The following is a 28,000-nucleotide window of genomic DNA, read 5'->3' as shown; positions in this document are numbered from 1 at the left end:
TTAGTGCCTAAACATTGCTTATTCTGTTGGAAACTGTAGCGACAATTCGACAATATGTGGAAGATTTGTGGCTCTAGGGAGAACATGGGTGTAAGTTATTCATGTTAGATGCAACTCATTACAACCCGGTACTACCCTCTTAGATTTAGGTTGGATTTAGCTTTGTTGTACGATTTAAAGTAGCTTCTTTTTCCATAAAAATAATTTTCTGGGCTGGACTTTATATTGTCTGGTTGTTCTGAGCTCTTGCCCCCCTCACCTCTACTCCCCCTCGCTATCCTGAGAGTCAGAAAGGGTTGTACTTGGCCCACAGTGCAGTGCCATAGTAGGAGGAGACCAGCGACAAACCTTTCTCAAATGCAATGGCTCAGGCCCAATAGACCCTCAATTCTTTGTGGCCTCTCAAGTGGGCCCGACTCCAGTTTTTAAAGTTAATACAATTATGGCATGTGTGAAAATCTGCTTTTGTTTTTCAGCAGCAATTTGTATGAAGAAACTGTTACTTCATTTTCAAGTCTTTAAACTCTGAGAGGCAAGCAGGTTGAAAAGGTTTTGTACAATGATAAAAGCAAGATTAGGTTTAGCGATAATCCTGTCTTTCAGTTCAGGATTATCTAGCTAGTTTTGACAAAGTGACATGTATAGCTAAAACTTTGTGAGTTTTGTCAACCATCATACTACTTTTTAAGTCATTCCTACAAGACCATGCATGCTCTGTGTTGCGAGATGCATTGTTAGCTTGCAGTGGGTTGGACACCGCCCGTTGCTTCTCATCGATTGGCTTCATTGTCACTTATTTGCTTGATCCTTATTGGTTAACTTGGGTGGTCTTTCCTTTTCGGCTTGTATGTCCCTCCCCCTAGAGCATGTATGCAATGCTTGTCCTTCCGCTGCTCATTTTTCGGTCGCTAATTTTTTTTCTTTTTGTGTAAGCTCTCCATGAGTGCATGTGTGATCTGTCTCCCTAGCCTGCTTGTCTTCTCCCTGATCCGTGAAGTACTATTTTTTTTGTTTGCGTACTTCTCCATTGCCTCCTTCTGTTGTTCTCCCCTATTAACTTTTGCTCCCCTCTGTATGTAGCATTACTCCATTTCACCATGTGTTGCTTCCACCTTGTTGATTCTGTCCCCCTCTTCTGTTGCTTCCAATCACCACCCCATCCTCTGATTACGTCCCACTCCCCTTATTGCTTCTGCCACCCTACCCACTATGTGCTTCACCTTGTGGTCTCCTGTGTTGTTCCATTTTTCTTGAACTCCCCAGAGAAGCTGAGTATATTTAGATCTGCTTCACCAGGGAGCAAATGACCTGCACGACCTTTGGATCAACTTCTCATGGTTTCACAAGGTTTAGATTTGACTTTCAAGGACACCAGTATTAAAACATCACAATTTTTAGGGTTCAAACACGAGACCTATTTTAGCTCTCTGTAGGCGAGAGTCTACTGTGAACCACAGTGGTTTCAGTGATGTGAAAAGGTTTGGAGGGAGGAGGGATATTGATCTCTAAAAGGGGCATGTCCTAACTCAGGGAATGGCTTGAAACGTGTAATCTACAATTCTGTGCTTTACACAACTTGCTGCCTGACCAACATTTAAGATGCCTCCTGGTGAGTTTTCTGCTATTGCATCCACTCATCACCTAAGCCAAACTAGACCTATTTGCTTTGAGTGCTCCTTAGTAGTTTGATATAAATGAGTAGCAACAATGATTTTATTGTAAATAATTTGAATTGGTCATTGTAAATAGTACATATGTGAGGACCATCACTGTGTGTGCACTGGAGAGGGGCCAAGCATTGGATGGGTATGTCATCTGAACACTGTTCTGGCCCACTTCCTCACACTGCCTTCAGCCTCAATTCCAGAGCTCTCACTCGTGCTCCATTATGAAAATGCTCCAGCAATCCGAACTCACAAGGACACTTAAATGCAATTCCATCTCACATACACCATACAAGCATTGGAAAACCCAGTAGCTCAGCCGTTCCAGTCGAAACGGCTTGGCTTTGCCAATACTTTGTCAATTCTAATTACTATACAAAAGTGCCCTATAGCAATGTTTTTACAAATGTTAGCAAATTCCAAGTCTTTACCTACGTTAAATATGCATTTGTATAAAGTAAACTATTCGCAATTAAGTAAAGTTGAAACCTGTTGGCTTTGCCAATGCTTGTAATGTATGAGTGCTCAGAATTTGATTCCAGTCATATTGCCTGACTTGATTTAATGCATTCTCTGTGGTGAGAGTTTTCATAGCCAGATCAAAGACTTTATCCTGTGTTTTTACTCTAGAACTGCTCCTCCTTCACTGAATCTTGTGGCCAATAATATTACAGAATGTTTCGTCCTGAAGCCAATGAAACCTAGAGATATTTGTCAAGCTGTGCTTTTGCATTGTGTACGGATTCTAGATTCACATCATGTGAATTATTCCCCATCTAGTGTTTGGACTCGGGAAAAGCATAAGCAGTAAATCTTCGTGACAAACCTTTGTTGGGTGTTGACGACGGACAGAGTCTGAATAAATTAGGGGGAGATGCACCTGAAGCTTACAGTCCATGTTGCGATTGTTTCCACTACTGAGTTTTGTAGCAAATGAACAAACCAGATTGAAAACCTTGTCAAGATGTTGAGGAGACCAATTTTTTGAAGAAAAAGAAACCAGCAGCATCATAATATGAGGAGTTTAAAACCAGTGACATCTGATGCTGCAGGCCTCCGCAGTCTGCTGCTGTATAACTCTTATAGAATGACGGGATTTGATTTCTTCGTTTTTTCCTGAGTGGGGATTTTCATCACTTAGATAACTTCTTTATTAGTAGTGATCATTTTATGACCTGAGAAGAAGGGACACTTGTGCCTCAGAATCATAAGCTGATTTAACTAGGCTCCTGATTTATATCCTTTAATAGTGCATTAACCAAACCTCTTGTTAGTCTGAAGGTTTTTTGATTATCGTCATTTTGTTTTAATTTGTCTGATATAGAAAAATTCAGTTCTACAGTTTGTTGGTGTCTTTGCATCAAATACCATTTACCCCGTGTTCCCAGAGCGGTCATCAACTTTCTCCCAAAGGGTCCTCTTTTCTTCATGATGGCCAGATTAGTGACACAGCATACCTAGAGAGAACCTATCCTACATTGAAATGGTGACTTTGTCAGTGCTAAAGAATGCAAACAAGTATTTGCAGGAGAGATGAAATTCAAGCTTAGAATCTTACACGCACCTCCCTATTATGTCTCCTTAGAGCAGATAGTGTAAAGTACATGTACAAGGAGTTAAATTAATGTATTGTGCCACCTAAGCTACTCTATTCCACAGTTGACAGACCGAGCTAAAAGAAATAAATAAGTGATGTCAGTCAATGTTAAGGAACGTGTGGGGTGCTGTAAGCCCAGTCTAAGTTCACAATAGTTCTTTCACAACCAGACAGCCTCCACTGTCTGGTAGAAGAGACCTACAAGGTGCCTCCCTGTAACAACTAGACCATGTTCTCCTCTAGGACTCCACACTCTAGATAAATAGAAACCAGTTTATTAGTTTGCTTTATTCCACACAAACATTATACCACCTACAGAGCTCAAGCCAACAATTTAGCAACTAGGTAGCAATTGTTGCAAGTTAAACATTGGAGTCTGCCCTAACTTCCTGAAGTCTCTCAGCCCAAGTTGTTGGTATGCCAAAATTATCTGGATCTTACTCATCCGATGAGGTAGTTATCTTTTAGGAGTTTTATATAGTGCAAACTTGACCCGAAGATATTAGAGCCCTTTACATGAGCAGCAGTTACGTTACACATGGACACCTAATTAAAAAAAAAAATATATATAGGCTCGGGGAGATTAAGTGATTTGCCCAGAATCCCAGGATGTTGAGCATCCTTGCCGAGACTTAATAACTTACTTTTTATTAGACCACTTAACTTTTGTGTTTATCCCTCCCCTGGAGCACGACCTCCATACAATCCTTTTGATTGGCTGGCTTGTATCCTTCCACTGCTGACATTTAGGGGACTACTTTTTTGTTTTTCATTCAGCGCTCCATGAAAGTATATGAGCTTCCTAGCTGTCTAATTTGTGCGCTGCTTTCACACCTCGGATGCCCCCCACACGCACTGTACCGCTTCCCACCCTAGTAGCTGGTCTGTAAGAGCACAGCAAACAGGATTTATTTTCTTTTTGCTCGGGTATGACTAAGGAACAAACCTCGAGTTGTTTTTGTTTTGGCTTCTACATTGCACATATTACATTACCCACATGGTTTGGCTTACAAAGACACTTATGGCGCTGGGGAATGTGTATATTCTGCTGCACTCAACTGGTGTCTGAAGCATTAAGTGTACCTAGCATGATACTACTTTGGGAGGCCCATTACGCTGCTCCATGAGCTACTACAGAGAACAAAGTGCTGAAACCTGTGGGAAGTAGATAAGGCCTTGACAAGCATTTCTTTTGACCTTCTCATGCATTACTATTGTTTTTTTTATTGTATTCAGACTTTCCTGAGTGAAAAGTATTTAAAAAAAAGAAAATCCATTTATAAAGATTGAAAACGATTATTTCAATGTAAAGTTTTGAGATAGCATAAGAAACATTTGCTTTTCCTCTAGTATTTTGAAATTATTTTTTTCTTTGTCATTTTTTTAAACAATACTTTCCAGACAAACATTTGTAAAGCCAGCAGCTTGGCATTTATATTATAAGGACGAGCCCTATTGAATATTAAAAAATAGTTCTAGTTCTTAAGATGTGAGGAAGAGACCGTGTTACAAATGCTCTCGGACACGTGGCTTGTTTTGTAACATTGGTGGTAATCCAGGAGTTTCTTAAATCTTTAGTAGGTACGCTGTCATCCTAGTTTATCAAGCAGCCTCAGAAGGATGTAGGTGAACATTCATTAGACCCTTGTAATGAGCTTTGGTGCTTCAGATTGTGAATCTGTATGCGCCCTGTGGATTCTTTGTACTGTCGCATATTATATGCACCCTTCTACAACAAGCCACCCCTCACCAGCTAGGATTTGGGGTCCTCTCTGGTCTCAAGCGTGTCTTTCTCGCATGATAAAGATCAGGTCTCTTTGAGAGAAGTGTTGCACTTTTTGTTCACTACTGACACTGCTCCCCGGATGTATGTAGTGAGGGGCTAATGGGCAGGGTACTGTTTCCAGAAGTGATGGGATCAAGGGTGCTTTGAGACGAGGACAGATTGTCTGCACTTGTTAAACTGTGCAGTGTTAAGAAGCCATACTTTTTGAAGCAGCGGTTAGGGATTGCATAGATAGGCTCCGTGTTTGACAAGTGAATGCAGAGAAGAGCATTTACACTGATCTAATAATGCTAAAGGTTTCAGCCTGTTTTACGCTGCATTCTCCTGTCCTCTAGTGTTCAGTTTGGAAAACTGCACCTCACGTTTCTCTCAAGTCTTGTTTTCCAGAGTGAGCACCCCACAATGCACCAGCACACATATTCCACCCTACTTCTTCCCCGGATTACGTGGGGAGCTGGGTAGCACTTCATCGCATCCTGTGTCCATGTTCTCACTTCAAGTGATGACCTACTTACTGCACTAGTGAAAGAAGACAAATCGAGTATTTTTCTTATTAAATTTCTCACTTAATCTTATTCCAGAAATGCACTCCTTTTCGTTTCTGTCCTATCCGCTTTACGATGTTGGCAGGTTCGGGTAAGAATCGGGTTTGTAAGTTGTGCCTCTCTCGATGGCCTGATGAATGTCCGTGTTCAGTGTAAATAATTTGCCTGATGCTGAAACGAGGACTAATGACTCGTCCCTTTATGGTATTTGACCTATGGGAAGAAGATCTGTTCCAGCCCGGATTATGCAGCTCTCGATCCTGACAAATTGTTCTTAACAAAAAGCTATTAGGCCAAGGGACCGATTCATCTGGAAAGTACATTGTGAGGAGGCAAACACAAATGGAACAGGCGACAGCGAAACGTAAGAATTCCGAAGGAGTGTCCACTCCAGTAAGCCAATCCCCCTCGTGCAGATGGCAAACTCAAAAGTGCAAGCATGACCGTGAAATCTAACTTGACTACCAGAGGAACAACTGGCGCGGAATCGGAACAGAGAACAGACCTTGAAATGAACTCTACTCGGCATCGAAGGAACCTGTTGACGTAATGCACTCCTCCAAGCTGAGAACATCTAAAGATTTGACGGTCTATATTGGAGGAGGCAGGAAATTTACAGACCGGAAAAGATAACATAGGTATCATTACAGCTCTAACATCAGTCACAGGAAAAAGGGAGAAATCTCCTGCGAGACGACACATGGTCCCCACCTTTATAGAAGCCTTAAGAGGAAGCCATTTCACACCAGCGCTGGCAAAGCCAATATGCCTGACCTTGGCATATGTATACACGTTTTAAAAATACGCATTTTTCAAACATAATGCAGTAAGAAAAAGACTATCAAAGCATAAAAAATAATGAAATGAAGACTTAGTCCAGCAGCCCAGGCATTCAATCCCTGGCACTTAATTAATTGCACTTGTTTTCAGGTAGCTGCGCACTTGTGAGCAAGCAAATGCTGTACGGCACAGTACAAAGGAGTACAGTGGATGATGCGGGTGACCCATTGTCCCATGCTGTGTGTTCTTGGTGGTTGTACACAAAATAAATGGCAGTGACACTTGAAATAGACAAGTGACTGAAGAAGGCTGAATAAAAGCCCCTGTATATATTTGGGGGGGGGGGGGGGCAGCTAGGCGTGTGTAGTCGAGGTATCAAAATTAGGATTGTGCAAAAAAAAACACAACTCAAGACAACACACACAACCCCTCATCCTTACCTCTGTACCCCGACTCAAGAGGAGGTATGCGAAGGAGCACACCATCAGTATGCTGCTGGGGTCACCACACTATTGAAACAGAGAATGAGGAACAATACAAAGTAAAGGCTGCCCCTCCAGGTGAAACCTCTGCATGCCCCTGTTACTCCGGGATCTCTAGATCATGTTGGGATAGTTATGTTGGTTGAATAGGAGGGTTTCTTGATGGCCATTGTACTACATTGAGAGATTTATTCTGTATTCTATTGCTAAAGACCTCTTTATGGATGCTGTAGGGAAGAGAATAGCAGTGGGATCTTATTGCGAATGGTCAATTCTCCATTTCATATATCTTCTTGGCCACTATCACTTGCTCCAGAGGAGGAGTTGGATGAGCTTTTTAGTACTTGCAGGACACATGCGAAGCTGATAGGCCTGGCTATTTTTGAGGGAACTGTTGGGTAATATTAGCCCGATCCTGTGATGCTCCCAGCTGTCCTGGAAAGCCCTTTTTTAAAAGAAGCAACATCTTGGGCTACAGCATTCTATAAGCCGGGGATGGGCCCTTTGCTGAACAGACGGCGTCAGCAGTGGCGGCTGCTACCTGGAAGCAGCAATAGGGTGGGGTGGGAGGAAAGGGGGAGGGATTTGGTGGAAAAAAAAAATTACTTTCCTCCCGGCCGCTGCCTCTCCTATGTCCTCTTCCTGGCTTCTTGGGGAAGACAGGAAGCACCAGGCCTCCCAGGCTCCCTGCAGCCAATCACAACGCTGCAATGCAGCGTTGTGATTGGTCTGAGCGCCATGACACAGCGCTGAGCCAGGGGCTGGAGGGGTAGGCATGCTCTCCACGCAGGCAGTAACACAGCTTGCACGGAGAACATGGTATGTGTGCAAGACTGTTTTGGGCAGCCCGAGGGGGCCGGGCAAGCACTCATGCTCACATAGAGAGTGCAAACCACTACTCCACCTTCTCTAAGAGCAGCCCTGCCCCACAAAGACGCTGGAACGGGGAAAACTAAAATGATAATCTCGAGTTATTCTTTTATTTTTTCCCTTTTTATTACACTGTAAAAAGGAGTGAGGCGACGCTCCTCCGCCTTAGCAGAGGAGCCACCACTGTGCATCAGCATAGATAACCAGTACCCTTAAAGTGTTACGCACAGGATTCTGAAGAGAGTTTGAGCAAAATGCACTATACCTGTGTTAAAACTACACTCTGCAGCCATACCCCCCCCCCCCTCCTCCTCCTGAGATGTGTACAAGCAGTGGAAGGGATGTTGTGGTTGGTAAGACATTGTATGGGTAACGTTTGGTAGAGAAAACGGTGACTGAAATAGTGTGTTAAATAAAAGCTGTTTGACCAGTGCTGGGCTTCTACTAGCTCTCTGCATCTGGCCATAATACTAGTGGAGGCATGTTGATTTTGTACAAGGCTGTAGTCGCCAAGATGCCTTGTATTTTGGAAAGTTTGACTATAACGTGAGTTTGTAGGACTCTGTGGGACAGCTAAACAGTGACTGGTTGTTCTAGTGAGGAAAAACATAAGTGTAGGTGGAAGCAAGCGCCTTACTAGCCCCGACCAAAAACAACGTAAATGTGTATATACTACAGTGCCATAACCAAAAGGTTACCAAAACGTAATGTTTCACACCAGCATTTTAATAACCACCTGACATCTTGAAAAGGTAGTTATCCATTTTGATTGCAGGGCAGGCGTTAATTGGCCATTTTAGCTGTTTGAAGTTTTCTCCCTTCCTCTTCGAATTGATATGAGATGTGATGGGTATGAGCATGGAACACTGATGTGTTTTAAGAGTAAATGTATACAGTACTTGTTGTTCACCTTCTTTGTACTGAAATTATTTTTTGCAGTCCGACGAGGGAGTGGCCAGTAGACAATTTAATGTGTTGCTGTTTTATTTTAACTTGGAACTATGCATCACTAACGTGTTGTTTTTCCCCATCTTCTGTTTTTATAGATGTTCCCCCTGCCTGTGGCTAATGGAAAAAACCGCCCAACAACGTTAGCAAGCACACAGTTTGGTGGAGCAGGTATCGTATTTTTCTAAGTATTGGCTTATTTTTTTATTTATTTTTTTTAAACGATGAATGAAAATGGTAACTTGTACGCAAATGAGAGTTTTTGCTATTTTGATATATTTTGTTACGGTGTGGGTATAAACGAGATTAGTTAAAAAATTAACTTAAACCCCCCGCTCCACAAGCCATCTCACTTTTTTGGTTTTCTTTTTTTTATTTGTGTAGTGTGGGCAACTTTGAAACTGGATGCGACTTGCAAGGTTGGGCAAGCATCCTTATTTCCTTTCTTATGTTATACTAAAAAGTGAACACAAGTGTTTTTTGGCTAGGTATTGCCTGCTTGCTCTTCTAGAAGTGAACCCCCATTCTTCTGTCCTCCAAACTTTCTGCATCTTGTGCATTAAATTCTTAGCTTGACTTTTAGGAAAATTACGAATTGGATAATTTTGGTTTTGTTGGCATTTTGACACGAAGAAAGAAATAACCATTTTTCATGTAGCTGACATTTTGTAGTATGGGGATGTAAATATTTCTTCCAGTGAAGGCTTGTCCCAAGTTTTATCGGAGTCCTGGCTATATTAAAGTGTGCAATGCTTTCAAGACTAATTATACAAATACTATGGTTTTGTGTCTCGGACCTCTCTCTTCACTGTGATGTCCTCACTTTTTTGTGTGTAAAAAAATCATGTAATGATGTGTTCTTTGTGGTGCTGAGGAAGTGGCTTAAGCCCACTGGCAAATACAAATGTTACCTGCGACCCATCCAAATATTGTTCTAACTGTGAATCGCACTTCATGGGTTTTTTCCATATATTGTGTTGCTTGTCCACCAAACTAATGTCCGCTGCCTCAACCAAAAAGATGAAAAAGATTCAGATCGTGCTTGTATTGTAAATTCCTTAAGATATCTGCATGCTCCTGATTGACTCCAGCCAATACCCCTACATCGAATGCATCTCGTTGAGACGCCTTCCTTTTTCCCCCCATGCAGTGCACCTTAAAGCAGTTTAAGCCTAATTTACTAGATTAATGCTTCCTCTGTGGCCATCATTAACTGGATTAACTGGGCAGTATTTGCAGGTTCTTTCAGTTGCGGCCCACAAGACATGCAGGTTGTCCAAGAAATCTTCATTAAATTAAATATCAATTGTGGTTAGGCAGGGAACTGACAGTTGGTGGACCTAGTGCTTCCCGTGTGTGATCTAGTGTGGCTTCGGATTTTGTGTGCAATGCTTTCATTCTTGCTGCATCTGGGTTGTATTTGGATTCTGATTGCACAATGCCTTTAATCTTTAAAAGAGCTAATCAAATTGAAGACGGCTAGTTAAGACTAGGATCACCCCCCACTGATTGGTTAACCTATTGTCTGAAAGCTTAAGGTTAGCAATTGTGCTTTTAAAAAAACCTGCACCTTTTAGTGTGCTTGCAAACAACGTGTGTGTGTGTGTGTGTAGTCAGAATGCTTAGTAGTAGGAGATCTGGTCATGTATTTTTCCAGTGTTAAACCAAATAATGTGAATTTCATGTGAACAAAGAAGCTGCGATACTGGAATAGGCACACAATCGTTGTAAAAAGTAGTTGTAAAATTGATAGTTGGAGAGTAGATTTTAGCTCGGTCTTAATGCGTCATTCGGAAACGGAGTTGACATCAATAAGGCCTGAAACAATGTTAACAAGCATTTGCAATGCAACAGGTCTCACATTTACGCGAGTTTGAACTATTGGCATTTTAACTGACAATGCCTTTTATTAATGTTTTGGTTTTTAAAACATAATAAACGGCATTATCATTTACAATGACAATATCTTGAACACGTGTAAATACGAGTCCGCGCGTAAATGTGAGTCCTATTACATTGCACATGTTATAACGTTGATTTGCAACTTGTTTGAGTTTGTTTCTATTTTATTGGAGCAATTAGTTAATAACAATTGCTTTTAGTAAACATATCGATTGCTTTGAGCATCACGGTGCGTCACAGAATGCCATAACTGCGTTGAAAAACAGCCAATATCTTCTCATCGGAAATCAGTAAGAGTCAGTCATGCAAGAAATGTTGTGTGAATATCTAATTCTAGAGGAATATTTAGTTTTACATTGTTGTACATCTGTTACGCCATTCTCTACCGCACCAATGAAAGCCTTTCCTTCTTCCAAGTTCAGCTTACAGCCTCCTAAGTAAAGTTAAAAAAAATATTTTGTATCGTGTACTGCAGAGGTCTGCCCACAAAATGAGAAATTTCCTGGACTGCTTTCCTCATTTTCCTTATGAATTTCTTTTCAAGAAACAATTGTCAAAAGTAAGACTACCAGCCCTGCTCCTTATATGCCTTGAATCAGAAGTCATTCTTGGTGCAAGAGAGTTGGAACCCTTTCTACCTAGAACTCCCCACCCACCCTTGTGGCCACTAGATTGTCTGTCATGAGCATTGCGCCACCGTCTGTCATCAGTCATATCTCCTTCAGACTTGGGAGCAGGGGAACCACTCCTCCTTCTGCCAACGTGTGTGGAGACGAAATCTCTCTATTTAGAATCTGGATTGGTTGGGTTTTTAACCATGCTCAAATGGTGTTCTGGTTCAGTATGAACCCTTGTATACGGCGTGCATAACGAAGGGCAGGTTTTCAGAATTTAATATCCATACATAACGAATATCTGCTGTCTTCCTTGAAAGCGGGTCCTTCCATTTGTTTTATTGCAATGTCCTGCTGTACGTTGTTCACTGCCGCTGTCTTTAAGAACCTAGCAGTAAACAATTGTGAATATTAAAACAGTATGACAAAGCTCAGCGCCCAGATCGAGCTTCATTGCCTCTTCATTCAGTTCCTTCCTTTAGACTGAAGTGGCGCTCTAAGGTCTCGCTTTCAGTTTGGTAAAGAATACAACTCCTTGTTTTATTTATGGCTAATTAATATAGCACCCTGTTTTGCAGTAAGACACAGGATTTGGCCCTATTAAACTTTATCCAGTAGTAATGGAAGATCAACAAGCAGGAGAGTATAATTTGATTTGCTATTTCGATGTCATCCTTCCGTTGTAATTTGAAAACCTAGACGTTCAAACTCCGCCTCAGAAAATCTTCATTCATGCTTTCATGTTGTATTGGTGTGCGTTGTTTATTTAAACAAAAACAATTTGGACAAGTCCTTAACCCCTTCGGTGCTCATGACGGAATGGTTCCGTCATGACCCACGGTTGAGCTGTGCTCATGACGGAACCATTCCGTCATGACCACGCCCGCGCAAGATTCCGCCAGCACAGCGGCGGAATCTGCGCAGCATCGAAGGGGTTAACTGGTTAAGATCATCATTGTCGACCTTCATCTTGATAGAGGAGCACAGACAAACAGTGGTTGTCTTAGGAAACCCCTCACCTACCTACCTAGTAGGTGGCATGCTTCATCATCGGGGCCCAGCTGAATTGCGGAGTGCACCCCAGTTGCCAGCTACCTTTTTTGGCCACACTCACTCCATTGGTCCTTATGAAACCTCATGAACACCTTTAGAAGGCTGAAACTAGTAGACCCACACAATTTTTTAGGGATGTCGAGGCATATCATTACCTCACACATACCCGACTATGTTTTTACTCATGTCCTAGGACCCTTTCATTAACTTTTACAAGGGTATTTCCTAGAGACATTTTTAGCATTTAACCGCACTTCACATATCACTTCACTTTCTCACCAAATTACCCTCTCCGCTGTAAATCAGGCGTTGAAGCACAGCTGGATTGCACTCGCCAATTCAGCTGGGCCCCGATGATGAGGCATGCCACCTACTAGGTAGGTGGGTGAGGGGTTTCCTAAGACAACCACTGTTTGTCTGTGCTCCTCTATCAAGGTGAAGGTCGACAATGATGACCTTAACCAGCTAAGGATTTGTCCAAATTGTTTTTGTATACTACTCTGGTAAAGGGACAAGTATCTGCTCCATTTCCTTACTCTCTAGTTTTTCTTTTGCGTTGTTTATTTAAGACAAGTTTTTGTTTTTGCTAGGGCATCACTTTTTTGGGGGGGGGGGGGGTGGAGGAGGAGAAGAGTACATTAATACAAAAATATGACATTTGTCCTGTTGTGCTCTGAAATATTTGTCTTCAAGTGGTTTATCTGTTTTACGTTTTGCCAGGAACATCTCCTACGTCCTATTTATGGATCAAACCCAAGCATTCTTTGGGGAGTTATTAGTGCCAGCAGACTTTTTTGATACAGTCATGTAAAAGTTTGAAGCACATCTTTTAATTCACTCTTTGGATCTGAAACTATGATATGATAAACGTTATGGTCTGGTGTGGTAAGCAGAGGAGGCTCATTTTCTCTCACAGTAAACTCATCTTGTGAAAACGTGTCTATGTTACTTAGAAATTTGATCCGGGCGGCAACATTATTAAAATAAATCTTGGACAGATGAAAAACTCTTCCTTGCAGTTAGGTTTAATGATGCAGAAGTGTGTCATTGAAGGTTTTAGAACTTAGCAATTAAGAAATCCGTTTTGTACACTTTCCAAAAATGAAATTAGAGCTCCAACATAACGTGGCAAAGTTGAGGAGGTAATTATACTGACCATTTCCAGGCAGAACAAGAAGAGTGCGTAAAGCGATAGTTTAAGGAGTTGGACCATATGGGACATTAGGTAGGTAGAGGTGTAGCTGTGAGAGGGATTCTCCCTTTAGCAAAATTGTAAGAGGGATGTATGTGGGAAAACCCTCCTCCAACAGAGGAAGTAAGTTACAGGAAAGAGAAGACTGAACTGTGCTTTGAGGGTATAATGATGTGGGCTTTTTGATTTGAGAAATTTGCAGAAATATGATCTGGATATGGGTATGCTAATTTCCTATTGCATTCAGATGAAGTTTTTTGTGGTTAACTTGGGTCGTCCTTTTTGTAAATGCCTAAAGAAAAACTTGTTCTAGCAGTCCCAATTTTCCGTGCCCCCCACCCCCAGAAAAAAGCAGCCGCGGCTCTTGTAGGTAAGGGCAGCGGGGCCGGTTGGTGGTTGGGTGGGATTTTGGCAGAGAGGTAAAATTATGTGATTCTACCTCGTGGTCGTCTGTTTTATGCTCGTGTGTTTTGGCCATGTTGTACACCAGTATGGCTGCTGTTCAACGTGGCTACAAGTTAGGGGCGTAGTGGAGTGTGACATGCAGTATTGTAGAGCGGAGTATACATGGTCTGGTAGTGCACTGACTTTAGAGAACACATTTTCAGTTGAAACCCCAATGAAATTTGCACAGACATACAGTTTTACTGATAAAACTATACCATGCACAAACAATGTATGGAAATTTCATCACCTAGTGTATAGATTTTTTCATATTAAAATGTTTGGTTCCACCACACTAAAGAATACCAAAAAAAAAGTGCTTCCTTTGTGCTTTCATAATTATAATATATTCTGAAATATTTGCACAGTTCACTTCCAGACATTTACATTTTGTTGTGTGCTAGAAAAAGCCTTTCCTTTCACACCCCCAGATTGTCAGATAAATCCCTTCATTTTTAAGTTGGAGAAAGAAAAGTAAACACCAAGCTCCATCGGAAGACATAGCCTGACATTTAACCTTTGTCTTTTGAATGTAGCAAATGTGACAAGATAAACACAAAGAGCAGTCTTGGAAAATTACAGTTAATATGCTATGATGAACGGTAGGGACAATGACATGCTGGACAACCTAAAACAAATAAAGCCACCAAATTGAAAGCAAGCAAATATGAGCTGCAAACCACAGTGTCAGTGGTTTGCAAAGAACGGAATGTATTCCTACGTCAGCTTTCAGAATATCCCCAAGAAGTCTTTAGCAAACAGATGTCTGCGATGTATGGTAGGCTTCGACCTAAATAAGGAGTTTCTAATTTCAGTAGCTAAGCTACTGATGGTTGTAATGACTTTTAGAGTTTCTGGTCTTATTCCAGTTAAAAGCAAATAGTGTGTGGTTTCCTTAGTATAACACTATATAGAGGCCAGGGATTTTAGATAAAATACAGAGCAGTGTCATTTGTTGCTTTCAAAGAATCTTTTCGCAAACGAGGAAGCGTCTCCAGACCTGTTTACTGCAGATTAAGATTCGTCTGTCTCAGATTGTGTTCCTGTTCTACTGGTTTTCCCCTTCAGCATCCAAAAGGATTTGTTGTTGAAGTATCATCACCCTTCGTACTTATCCCTGTCCTTAATTTTCTGGAATTCCTTCCAGACAGGCATTCCTGCTGTTGGTGCAGCTCAAAAGTACTTTTGTCTTGCCTTCTTCTACTTGCCCTCTTTAAAGGAGACCCTGAAGGTGTAAACATGAGAAGACATACCATAGATCTTGTTTTTGTTCTTAGTGGTTAGGAAAGTAGAGATATATTTTGACAGTTATTTGGCTGCAGCGGTGTTTCAAGCAGAAATGTTTTACCTCTTACCGAAGACTGTACTTAGATCAAAGAGTATTACAGGGGTAATATTGTTTATGCAAGATAATAGTTGTATTGGTTAATTGCGTCAGTTTTGTTCTTTAGTTTGGCACTGACACACTTGACCTATTTAATAACTGTCTAGGACCTACAACAAGTCACACAATCATACAGACGTAAAATGTGCATATTCACAGCAAGGTGAGGGAATAACGCCCATCTTTCAACTTGTTAAGTTACTTTACAGGGAGTTTAAGTGTTGAGAGTTTAGAAGGTCGAAAGATTGGAACTTGAGACGGCAACAAGTGACTTGGGGTGTCTAGGTTATCCAGTATTGGGGTATCTTTCATAGATTCACATGCCTGAATCATTCCCCGTCGCTGAGGCGGGAGTCCCACGGTAAATACAAAAGTAGTGCCAAAAATAATAGTAGTAGTAGGCCCCAAAGAAAAGGCCTAAGGCCTAGATCTTAGCAGCCCATCTACATCATTATGCCAAAAGAACCAAAAAATTGGTACCAACCAATCAGCCATCAGCACACTCTAGAACACTCTCAGCAGAGCCAGTTCTCCTCAGATTTTCACCACACGTCGTGTGGAAGGGAGTCTCCCTGAGTGCCACTCAGTTTCTACTTTATTCATGATGTCTGACAAAGCCTTGTTCAAGTCCTGCAGAACCTGCGCCAAGAAGAGAGTCCATGTTGATGACCAGCATATGGACTGCCTCTACTGCCTCTACCCTAAACATGAGGCAAAAGATTGCAAGATTTGCCGCACCTTCCCTACTAAGACACTTAGGGATAGGGAGGCGAGAGAGCTGTTATGGCTTAAATCTTCTTCGGCTGAAGAGGATGATAGAGCCTCAACTTCCAGCAAGAGAGCTAGGTCTCATGACAGCTCTTCAAGTCAGGGGAAAAAACGCCATAAATCTTCCCACTCTACTTCTGGCCCTTCTCAGAGGACTCCTCTCATTTCCTCTGGATCAGCGCACTCTCCTCAGGATTCTGCTCTCAAGGACTCTAAAAAGCCGTCTTCACAAACTGTGAGTAAAAGCCTTTCAAAATCTCTGGCTTTCCCTCCCTCGTCGACTATTTCTGTCACTTCTGCTCCTTCGTCGACGGAGACTGTCTCGACGACGTCTATCACCTCTCCTATACTGTCGACGAGGATTACTATCCTGTCAAAGAAACCCGTCGAGGGATCGCTGACGAAGACCTCGTCGACTAAGTCAACGTTGAAATCCATATCGACTACGTTGCCGTCGACGAAGCCACCATCGTCGACGAGAGAAGTGTCGACGAAGATGCAGCTGATTTCTACCCCGTCGACGACGAAGCCGTCGACTTGGGATTTGCCTGTTCCGTCTGCGGCACCTGCAATGGCTCCTACTCATTCTACTCTTGTTTCATCTAGGAGTTTTCCGCTGAAACCATTTGAGACATGAATATAGCGATATTTCGCCGCTTACTCCATCACATCTCCTGGAAACATATGTGCAGGATGAGGATGATGACTACGAGGATGAAGGACCTTTTGGAATAGCTCACCATCCTTCTGAGCTATACATCAAATGTCAGGATGACGATTATGAAGAGGAGGAAAATTATCAGGAACGATATTATCAAGAGGACAGTGTCGTCACGCATCACAGAGTTTACCATAGACCACCTCGCCTGAGTGAGATGTCACATCTGCTTCCGACTGATAGAAGACCTGCAAGCCATGCTCGCAGATTACAGACCGCGTTTTCCCCCACAACAAGTCATTCCACAGGTTCCACCACCACCTGCGCCAGTTCTGGATCTTTTGCCTTCACCTGACGCTCCTGTTCCAACGCCTCCGCTTCCAGATCCTCCTCATGACCCGTGTCAGGGTCAGGACACGACCTCTGAAGCGGAATTTGAAGAGGGTGAACTTCCAGATCCGGCAGATCCTTGGGATTCTTATATTATCCCTATGCATTCGCCACCAACTCCTCTACCATCTGATTTGCCCCCAGAGGATATAGGGGGATTTCAAAATCTAATGCAGCGCGCTGCTGCTAGATTTCACTTGCCTGTTACGGTTGAGCAATCTGAATGCTTCCTACATGATTTTGAGGAATCCAGAAAGATCACAAGAGCTGTCCCCATAATTGATTACATCTGGAAAGAAGGGGTCAAAATCATGAAAAATCCTGCATCTGTGCCAGCGGTACTTCCACGGATAGACCAATACCGTGCTCCGGCCAATAGTCCATCCTGTCTCATTGGCCATCCTCGACCAGATTCGGTCATTTCCCAGGCTGTCCAACAAAGATCTAAGAACCGGCAACACCCATTACTACACCGCCGGACAAGGAGGGGCGATTTGATCGGCAAGAAGTTTTCTACAATGGCAGCTGCCTCCATCAGAGCAGCTACCTCCCTAGCAATAATAGGGCGTTATGACCGCCAAATGTGGTCAGAGATGGCTGGACTTATTGAGCTCATTCCGGAAGACAAGAGACAGGAAGCACGAAAAATTCTATTAGAGGGAGAGCGCGCAGCGTCCGAGACCATAGACTGCGCACTAGACATTGTGAATACAAATTTTCGCCAACTGGCTGGTGCAGCAGTACTCAGACGCCAGGGTTGGCTTAAGGCCACCACTTTCAGACCGGAAGTCCAGACCAAAATATTTGATATGGCCTATGATGGCGAATCGTTGTTTGGGAAACACATCGATGAAGCTCTCCAAGCAATAAAAACTGATACGGATACGGCAAGATCCTTGGGTTCATTGCAGTACAAACGCGGAACCTTCAGAGGTGCAAGAGGGCGTGGGTTTTCCTCTAGAGGAGGATACCAAAACCAGCAGAATAGACCATACCAGCCCCAGTATAGACAATCTTATCAATCATCATACAGGCAATCCAACACGTCTGGTTTCTCTCGTCAAGGCGGAAGAAAAAGATCGCAAAATCAAGGACGGGACTCCAACAGCAAGCAGTGATCTCCGCAGGGCGCCTTCCACTCCTATTCCCCTCCCTGTGGGCGCGAAGATTTCAGCATTTGTGGACAAGTGGCAGGAAATTACATCGGACCAATGGGTTCTAGACCTGGTGAACAACAGTCATACCTTAGAATTTGTCACCAAGCCACCCACCACTCCGCCCAAGGGACCCCCCGTCTTCACTTATTATTCAAAGAAGCTTTAACGATGCTCCTCAAGAATGCAATCGAGAAGGTTCCATCACATCAGAAGTGGACGGGTTTCTATTACCTTTTTTGTATTTTCTTATCAAAAGTAAATCAACTCTCTGGGGCTAACTATGAACAGGAGCAAATCTCAGTTACGCCCGATGCAGGTCCTTCCATTTCTAGGAGCTCTGCTGAATACCGTCCAGTGCAGTGCATTCGTATCTCACGAACGGCAGGTTCGTCTTCAAAAGCTGGCAATTCTGATTTCCAGAAGAAAGTCAGTTTCTGTCCGCATGTTTGCGTCACTCCTGGGGATGTGCTCTTCCATAATAAAACTCGTCCCTTTGGCAAGACTCCGAATGAGACCTCTACAGGAGGAGCTACACCTTCAGTGGCAGCAGGCCATGGGTTCCTTTCGACGACATCCTCAGTCACACCACGCATGAAAAACGCTCTACATTGGTGGTCACAAATGCCCAACTTAGCAGAAGGACTCCCTTTCATACAGGATATTCCAGATTTTGTTCTGACTACGGATGCCTCCATGGAAGGATGGGGAGGTCATCTCCAAGATTTACAGATACAGGGAAATGGTCTCCAGAGTACAAGAAACAACATATCAACAGCCTGGAATTGCGAGCAATTTTCTTGTCCCTGCAAGCTTTCCTTCCAAGGATTGCAGGTTAATCGGTACTGGTTCGGACCGTCAATGCCACCAGCATGTTTTACGTGAACAAGCAAGGAGGGACAAGATCAGCAACTTTGTCAAGAGAGGTTCAGGATTTTTTTAATTTCAGGATTTGTTTTTGGGCGATTTTATAGCGAAAAAAGCCTCCATGGGAAAATGAGAAATAAAAAGAAATGTACAAAGGGTAATATATTAAAGTCTCTTGCTGTTTATGGATCTTTAACCCTTTATTAGTACTTACAACTCAAGGTGACTAAAACAAATGGATTGTGTGCTTAGTTACCAGATACGTATATGTAGAATGTATAATTACGTAGATCTGGAAATGGTCCTTTTAATTGTCAAACCCTATTTAAGAGAAGTAATTCAAAATGAATCCATCATATTGTAAATGAAAACCATGGTAGTGTTAGTGATGTTGAATGGCCATTATTATGAACGAATTGCATACTGCAGTTTGAGGCCTTCAGCTGAATAAGATGGCACTCACTCAGCTTTCCCTCAGTTTACTAACGTTTTTGGAACATGCTCCAGCCTGGCTCGTGCTAATGCTTTATTCTGCCTGTGATTGAGGGTGAAACAAAACTTTACAACTGTATTAACAATATCATTTTGCAAGTGTGAGAGCGTTTAAATTGTTACTTTGCTGAGAGCTTTTTATCTCATAAGATACGACTGGAGATCAGCTTTGGTAAGATCTGTGCAGTTAATAAAATGAGTTAATTATTGAATGCTCCTGTGTGAGTATTCTACGTGCCAGCCTAAGCGGCAGAACTGGTTCCACTGGCCAAGATGTGATTGCTACAGCAAAACACCGGGATACACTTAAGATTTTGAAGTGGGATCGCTTTTTTCTGTATTTTACAAATGAGGAATTAAGAAAAGCAATTCACATCCTAGTTACAGTATAATTAAGTGGTTAGGTAAAATTTCACATTCAAGGTTGGAAATTTAGGGTAATCCATGCTTTTCCTGTGAATTATTTTTTACGTAAATAAAAAGATGTTTTTGTCTCTGTAAAGCCCCATTTTAGACCAGCCAGCAACAAAAGTAAACTGCCTTCGTTTGACGGGTTACTATTGATCCTAACCTATTGGGATATTCGTCAAACTGTAGGCTACTCAATATGTTTTCGGTTTGGAGTATTGGCATCTTCCACATAGACTTCAAGAAGCTATTCTGGTGATACTTATAACTGCAGGTTGCTCACCTTTAGAAGATACTCTGGTGCCAGACTGGATCCAGGGCTTTTTTTCTGCACTGCATCATGCATGCTGCCATGTGGCTCCCCAGTCACTGAAGGGAGCTTTGAGCTTCTACACTGACCACACAAGAAACCATAATGTTGATTGTTTTTTTTTTTTTAGGTTTATTGGGACCATAAAGGACAAGGTTGTGCAAAAGAATACAGGTGAATAGGCCTCTGCTTTAAAACCTGGTATACTGTTATACTCTAGATAAAAAAATAAACCCCAGGTGTACTGTGGGTTCATTCCACTAGGGCTAGAGTCCCTGCAGTAGTAGGGATTGGGGTGCGGAGGGACCAGTTCCTGACATCTGTCAGGCTGCGACATGGGTATCGGTGCACATGTTCACAAAACACTACAGTCTTGACACTGGTCCAAGAAGTGGGTCATTTTGTCCATTCAGTCCTGCAAAACTTAATAATTTGATCCTTTCTTCCTGACCCTCCATCCTTGAGTGGTACTGCTGTGGCGTCTGCTCTAATACTAAGGAATTTGTTAGACGTATCCATTAGAAGACCAAGTTATTTACCTGTGGTAATGCTCTTTCTGATGTATACTCTAATCGCAGATCCCTTACTGCCCTCCCTCCTCTCTTTTCTTGGCATTGTTTCCGGACATTGTAAGGTTCTGAGTTAGATTTTGGCTCACTTATCACTTGCAGTTTGTTTGAAGTTCCCTGCATCTGAGGTTGCAGAAGGAATAAGATTAAGAACCTAACCTCAGCGCACTGGGTTGGTGTTTAGAAGTCTCTGCTTCTTCACTTCTGAGGTGGTGTGAAATCCCCTCCGAGTGGTACAGCCGGCACAAGGAGCATTCATGGAAAAATAATCTCTGGATCCAGTCTGGTGCCTGGGAGTATTCTAAAGGTCCGCAATCCGCAGTTCAAATATCCACAAGAAAGAATGTTATCGAGGAAAGTACCTTGTTTGTTTTCCCCTTGTCTTGTGTCCTGTTACAGCTACATTATTCTGTAGTATATACTCATGACTTATTTTGTGATTTTATTTACTGTTTGAGAATGGTTGTAACTTTTGCAACATGAATCTCCTTCTAGATTCATATACTATGCATTATTCCGCTATCTAGTGGTAGGTTCCGTAACTGTCCTTTCCTGTCAAAATTGTGCTCTAATATGTATATTCCACTGCTGTCAATTTACCCGTTATTAGAGGCTCCAAGGATTGCCCCCAGATTTTCGATCGACCTACTCTTTCCGCAGTGGAGAATACAGAAACATTGTTCGTTGAAATACAAAAAAACGAGTCGCCCTGATTAGCTTATACAGCGTTCAATTTCATCTCAGAAGAGAGGACTTGGAAAGTAATGTCTGAACTGTAAAAGGGTATTAACTTTTTAACTTTCATGGGTGTGACCCTAATTTGCAGTTGGTCTAGAAACTTGCCTCCGCACTTGTTTTTTTTTTAACCCCGGGTGGGCAATATCCATGGCGGGGGGCCTGTAATATAGGAGGGAGCGCACGGCCCCCCCCCCCCTCTGTCCTAGGGCTTATGAAAGCCCCAGGGACTGCCACCTCCCTGGGGCATTGCTTATTATGCATGTGAAGGGTGCCCATGCGGCCCAGGGCAGATGTTTAGAAAATGTGTGGGGGGGCTGAAAGCCTCCCTGGGGCCCACCACCTCCCGCAAATGTTTATTAAGTAATACGGAGGTGACCCCGTGCAGTCCCTGGTACGGCCACCTCCCTGGGGCACTTCACCATATGTATGCAGGTGCGTCGTGTCCCGGGGGATAGGGGCTCCGGGGCCAAAATTGGCCGGGGCAGGCGGGTGCGGGCCCTTCTCCCCCAGTGCAAACAGGCCGTGTCCGGGGGGTGGGGTCCCCAGGGCCGAAATCGACTGGGTCAGAGAGGCCGCGCGCCCCCCCCTAATAGTATAGCAAAGCAAGTGCCTGAGTTGAAGCCCTACATCTGTGAAGTACTAATCATCCTAACTTCTTGGGCATAGCTAAGGCACAGCAAATGTGTTTTGTCTGCATTTCCTCTGTGAAAAGTGATTTGTAATCCTTGAAGGAGGTGTTGGCATATTTGCTTTTCTCGGGCGCAAAATCTTATATAGTGTCTGCCACGAATGGGCTCTTTGACATGTGCTGCTTAGAACAGAGATCATGTTCTAAACTTTTACAAACTAAAACTATGTAAACTTGCCTACAAGCCCTGCCCATTTGGCCTCGCCCCATATACATTATCCGTATGCAACGTCTTCCTACCCTTTTCCCAGAATGATGGACAGTTTACTAAAAGAACCCCTGTGGCGTGGGGTTGAGTGCTTATAAGGGGGAGGGCACAGGGCCTGGCTCAAGCCCAGGTCCTGTGGCCAACCTTCGCTGTGCACGCCCGAAGGCCGTGCAAGGTGTGGGTTGGGTGCTTATAGGAGGTTGGCTGCAGCCTCTGCAACCAACCTCAACCAAGCATGGGCTTCAGTGGTGGTTGGATAAAAGTAAAGTAATTAACATTGCTCAACGTTAAAAAAAACTCGCACACCTATTCACTCACCAATACAGTCCCTCCCATAGCCACTTACTCACCTATACGTACACTTATGTACCTGCTTAGTCACCCATACAGACACTCCTCCAACCTTTCAGCTACTTACACACCCTCTCACTCACCCATAGAAATACTCACACAGCCACATACTCTTACATCCGCTGACTCACTACCCACCCACCCACCCACACAAAATTCACACACCCACTCACCCGTGTATACAGTCTGTCACATATATACTCACTCTTCTATACACCACTTACACACCCACTCATCCATACAGACACTTCAACATCCATTTACCTTAGTATATATGTTTAATACTCAGTAACTTTTAGAAACCACACACAGTCACTGGTTGATGTCATCAGTGATATCATGAGTGATGTCACTGACCATGTCATGAATGATGTAATATGTGAGGTCGTAAGTAGTGCATTGCGGGGGCGTCAGTCATAGTTAGCTCAGCTAAATATAACTTGCGTATTTCTCTGGTTTTGTACGAGTGAAATGTGAGCCTTACTGACCTTGCCCATTTATAGCACCGGGAAATGTTTTTACCAAAAAGTAAATTACAAAATAGCATTAGTGAAAAGTAAGTATAATTGAGTAACTGAACGTATGAATTGTTCATACTGATGTGAAACTTGGAATGTTTGTCTTGAACCATGCTGTGAAGGATTCCGAGTGGCTAGAGCCATGCAAGGTTTGGGTGCCCAGCTGTACAATGGTTTCAGCTTGACCAGAACTTCTTGTCGCAGGGATGGTCTCCAAAGGGTTCCAGAGCTTTGGCTGATTGTCATGCATAGATGTTTTGAGAACAGTTTGCTTTTACTCTTTGAACTCTTGGATAAAAACCGTGTAATGTTCCCTTAACCAAACTTGTGTTGACTTCTGAGACAGCTGAAATGTACTAATTAAAATGATATTGTTCACCACTAGTCAAAAGGCTTCTTTGGGGAGAGTAGCCCAAAGACCTGTCCCAGCCTCCTAGGGAAAGATATACGATTGTACTTTTAAATACGCTTTCGGATGTTTGCTCGCAAGTACTTTTTATTATAGCGCTAGGGTTTCACAAAGGTATCATTGCGCATTTTGAAACTAAATCCACTAGGGTTTTTCATTAATGTGTAGTGTTTGTAATAAGCGCAACAACACTTTTCAGCTCTGGAGGAAAGTTTGCATGAGGCCAGTTTGCCTTGCAGTAGCAGTCGGTTTGCTACAGATTTAGAGGATTAGATATACCTCCTCTGCAATTAACAAAAGCTGAACCTGTTTCTACAGCTGCCTCTCATTGGAAGAACTCTTTCTTCTTAAATCTGCTTCCACTAACCTGATTTTAATAGGATTATTGAGCTGTCCATCTTTGCTTACCCTGTGCAGTGCTTTGATCTAAATGTTAAGTGAGAAATTTGCAATAAACCCAAAAAATCTTGAAATTGAGAAACCAGGACCAAAGTACAAACACTTGATACATAGAGAACGAGTAAAGGAGGAATTGATTCTGCCTGCTTCTTTGTGGAACCGTTCTATTTGAGATCGCTCATAAAACGCTTGCTTTCACAGATGCCATTATCATTTTCACTTCTGTTTCTGCATCTTAAACCACTGTAAGATGATCATATAATTAGCAATTTGGCAGCATCACTTTTTTGGCGACCATGCTATTTAAATCTTGAACTATCGTTCACCTCAGATTCTGCATTATGTTTTTGGGGCATTATTTGTCCAGGGATACAATTTCATGCATCTTTGCTTTTTAATTACCTTATGCTCCGCAAAAGTTTTCTACTACCGAGGTCCATTCTGTTTAATAAAACCCATATTTTAGGCCTATTTTGCTAGAGATCAAAGCTAAACCTTCCTGCTTAGTACGTTTTATAGCCATGTTATGTTCCAGATCTTATTTCAACCGGTTTGTGTGTTTGTAGGTTAATCCGGTACAGTTTAAACAAACCCCATTTTTGGCACCCACATCTGGTTTTAAATGGTGTTCTCGCCTGTTGTTCCATTAGGTTTGACACTAAAGTGGATGCCAGTCGCAGGTATAGAGTGGTGTGTTGCTTTCTGCCTGTATTAGGATTCCATAGTTTCTACCCATTTCTTTTGTGATGCAGAATTTTTATAGTGCATTTCTGCCATGAGGATGGTGCTGTAGCAGAGTGTGGGAATGCCCTTTAGATCTAGGATTTAAATTGATTTGAGTTCCTAATTCTTTGATGTACATGAGATTGGTTATTGAATATAGGTCTGTCCAAATATATTACATATTGTATTGTAACGGCGGGTAGTATAAATAAAGGGATATTTGCAGTGTATTTTGTGTGTGTGTGTGTGTGTGTGTGTACGTACATGTGTGCTGTAGGACTTAACCTTTAATTTCATTGTATTTCTTGACTGGTTTGCTTGCTCAGGTTAAGAATATAGTACTGTATGTCGTTTTTTTTGTTTTTTTGGGGCAAAAGATTGGGAGAGGGAGAAAGTGGTTGGGCATCATTTACAGGGTGCTGATTTGCGAATGACTAGTTACTGCAATCCACTGATGGCTTGACCAAATTTTGCTTCACTGAACGGTTGCAACATAGCATAAAGTTTCAACTCCTGTATTTTTCTTATTGAAAAAGGAGCAAACGCCTACCAGCAATCTTTGCCATGAGAAGTTTACATATTAGTATAAGCATTTTTTGTTAGTTGCTAGTAGCTCCATTGGACAAAAATGTGAGTAGTAAGTCAAGAAGTGACAATTCATTCAGTGGCCCTGGCTTCCTTAGAACTGGTTCAACTCCTTTAGCTATTGTAAATGGCAATCTGTCATTACAAATTGACATAATATGCTTTACTCCTTAATCACAGACCATTATCAAGGTGTTTTTTCATTCATTGCTGAGATAGTAGAAGTCTTACAAAGTGAGGTACTTGACCGATCTCTTGGTCTCAGTCCTACCTGGCGGGTCAGCGGTCGACTGCGCTCGCAGGCATATTGTCAAAACTTACTGGAGGTGGGGGTGTGCGGGGGAACAGCAAAAACACGGTTTCCAAGTAATTTTCGTGCTGTGTGTGGGTTTGCTCGTGCATCACATCACATTTGGTTCGCTTTTGCCTTCTAATGAATAGTTGCTTGTTTGGTGTTTACAAGCTTTATTGGCTGGTAACATTTCTCTCTCCCACTGCCTTCCCTTTAGAAATGTGCGTGTTCTTGTGGGAAATTGTATTTCTTTAAAGTTTGTCTTCCTCGGTGTGCATGCTCTCTTTAAAGCTTTAAACAGTGCAACAGGTTCAGCAAGCTGTTCTTAGAATTTCACCAAAACCTGTTTCCAGTATGAATAACCGGCACAGTGTGGGTTTTGCGACATCTGCTTGGGGATTTATTTGAAGTAAATTGGTCTTCCAAGTACTGCCGACCAATAAGTCTCAATATAGTAGTAACATTGTAATTAAACCACATGTTTGAATTAACTCTTTAGTGGATACGCAGTGTTCTTTATGTCTGCACCATTAATCATTTTTTGGGGGTGGGTAAAAGATGGCAGGGTTTCTCGCGCAGATGAGCAGAGATGCCATTTTATGGAGGACTTGGTGAGCCTGTGCCGGTGGCAAAAAGGATCTGGGTGATCCACGTTGATTACACCCTGCAGTGGCATCAGTAATGTATTGTAGAGACACATTTATATCTCATTTCTTAAGCCTCGAGAGGTGCGATAACGTATTTGTGGATGGGTACCACATCACTCTGTGAATTCAGCTAGTAACCCGATATCCTTGCTGACTCGCGAGCAGAATCTGTCTCTGTAATTGGACTAAACCCTGCAGTGGTATCACTATTATTATGTGAATAGAATAATGTTAGGACTTAATATCCCTGGTATGGTGCCAGAGCATGTTTATGCACAGGTAGGACTCTGCTCCGTGGGTTTACACATATGTTGGAGTGAATGTCTCTGGTATTTGGCCCATGTGGGCAGTTTCTTTGTACGAGAGGACCAGAGTTATGCTTGTGTTTCATACCTGTGCCATGGCAGGTAGTTAAGTGAAAGCAGTGCGAGAAAGGGAGCTTCTGTTAATAAGGTTTTGCAGCGTGAATCTTTCTGGATTCACTATGCTGTGCATTATTCCGCGATCTGGTGGTTGGGTCCGGATTTGTAGTCTTGCGTTTTTTTTTTTTTTTTTGTATTTTTTTTTTGTAGCCCAGGTGGGCGTCGACGTCCCACCATTTGGTGCACCTCTCGTGACGTCGTCTTGCTTCCTGTGGAAGTCCCACCTCTGGGGCGCCATCTTAGATTCTTTTTTCCGCCGTTGGGTCTGGATCGTCATCGAAGCTTCAGGATTTCAATCGAAGGAAGAAGGAGAAAACGCGAGTTTCGCCGAGAAAGAACTACTGAGATCACAGAGAGGAATAACTTACATCCGGGACGCGAAGAAGGAAGAAATTTCAGGAATTTTCTTCGACGCCCTTCGAAGATGCGCACTCGGAGGCTCTGAGCGCAATGGACAAGACACCATTCAAATTCTGCCCTAACTGCCACCACAAGTTCGCGCAGAAGGACCAGCATCCGGTCTGCAACCTTTGCCTACCGATCGACCACCTGAGCAAGGACTGCAACGCCTGTTCAGCTTTCGCGCCGAAGACGCTCCGGGTGAGAGAACGCCAGAGAAGAGCCAACTTCAGCATGGAAGGCAAGGGTAAGGCCCCGTCGCTTTACGATCTGGGCCTCTCCACCGACGATGAGGACAACATCGCCGAGGGACCTGATAGCTTCACGGTCGTAGAGACCGACAAGAAAACGCCTGACGAGGTAAGAGAATCGTCGAGTTCAAAACCCCCGAAAGGGCCTCGAAAACCGGAGAGTGACTCTCGAAAATCTGAGTCAAAGTCCTCAAAAGGAGCACCGGCGCCGAAAATTTCGACGACCAAGGGTGGATCCATGGACAAAAGGCCGAGCGGATCCTGCGAGAAGGACTCCCTGGTGCCGAAGGACGCCGAAAGGCAGAGTTCGTCGAGGACAGCCCACGAAACGGGGCGTTCGACGCAGAAAGACAAGCCAGCGTCGACGCAAGCTCCGTCAAAGAGCTGCGGTCGACGTCGAAAGCATCTCCGAGATGGAGAAAAAGAAGAGAAGGCTCGAGGCGGAGATGGAGAGCATCCTTCAGAGGAAGAAGGAGTTCGACGCCAAATTGAA

At 43.0% G+C, this 28,000-nt stretch overlaps 1 protein-coding gene across 5 annotated transcripts in view; it reads left to right on the top strand.

The window, feature by feature from the left end:
• TCF3 (transcription factor 3) overlaps positions 1-28,000 on the top strand; it is a 662,804-nt gene that overhangs the window by 47,784 nt on the left and 587,020 nt on the right. For all 5 annotated transcript variants that reach the window (XM_085639184.1, XM_085639188.1, XM_085639183.1 and 2 more), the window contains exon 3: positions 8,771-8,843. In XM_085639184.1, the coding sequence (XP_085495310.1) occupies positions 8,771-8,843 (73 nt within the window). The remainder of the gene's footprint in view (positions 1-8,770; positions 8,844-28,000) is intronic.

Source organism: Triturus cristatus, chromosome 12 (assembly GCF_964204655.1).
Source record: "Triturus cristatus chromosome 12, aTriCri1.1, whole genome shotgun sequence".
NCBI classification, from domain to species: domain Eukaryota; kingdom Metazoa; phylum Chordata; class Amphibia; order Caudata; family Salamandridae; genus Triturus; species Triturus cristatus.
The sequence above is the reverse complement of the archived record's forward strand: the minus strand, read 5'-3'. Positions and strand labels throughout refer to the sequence as shown.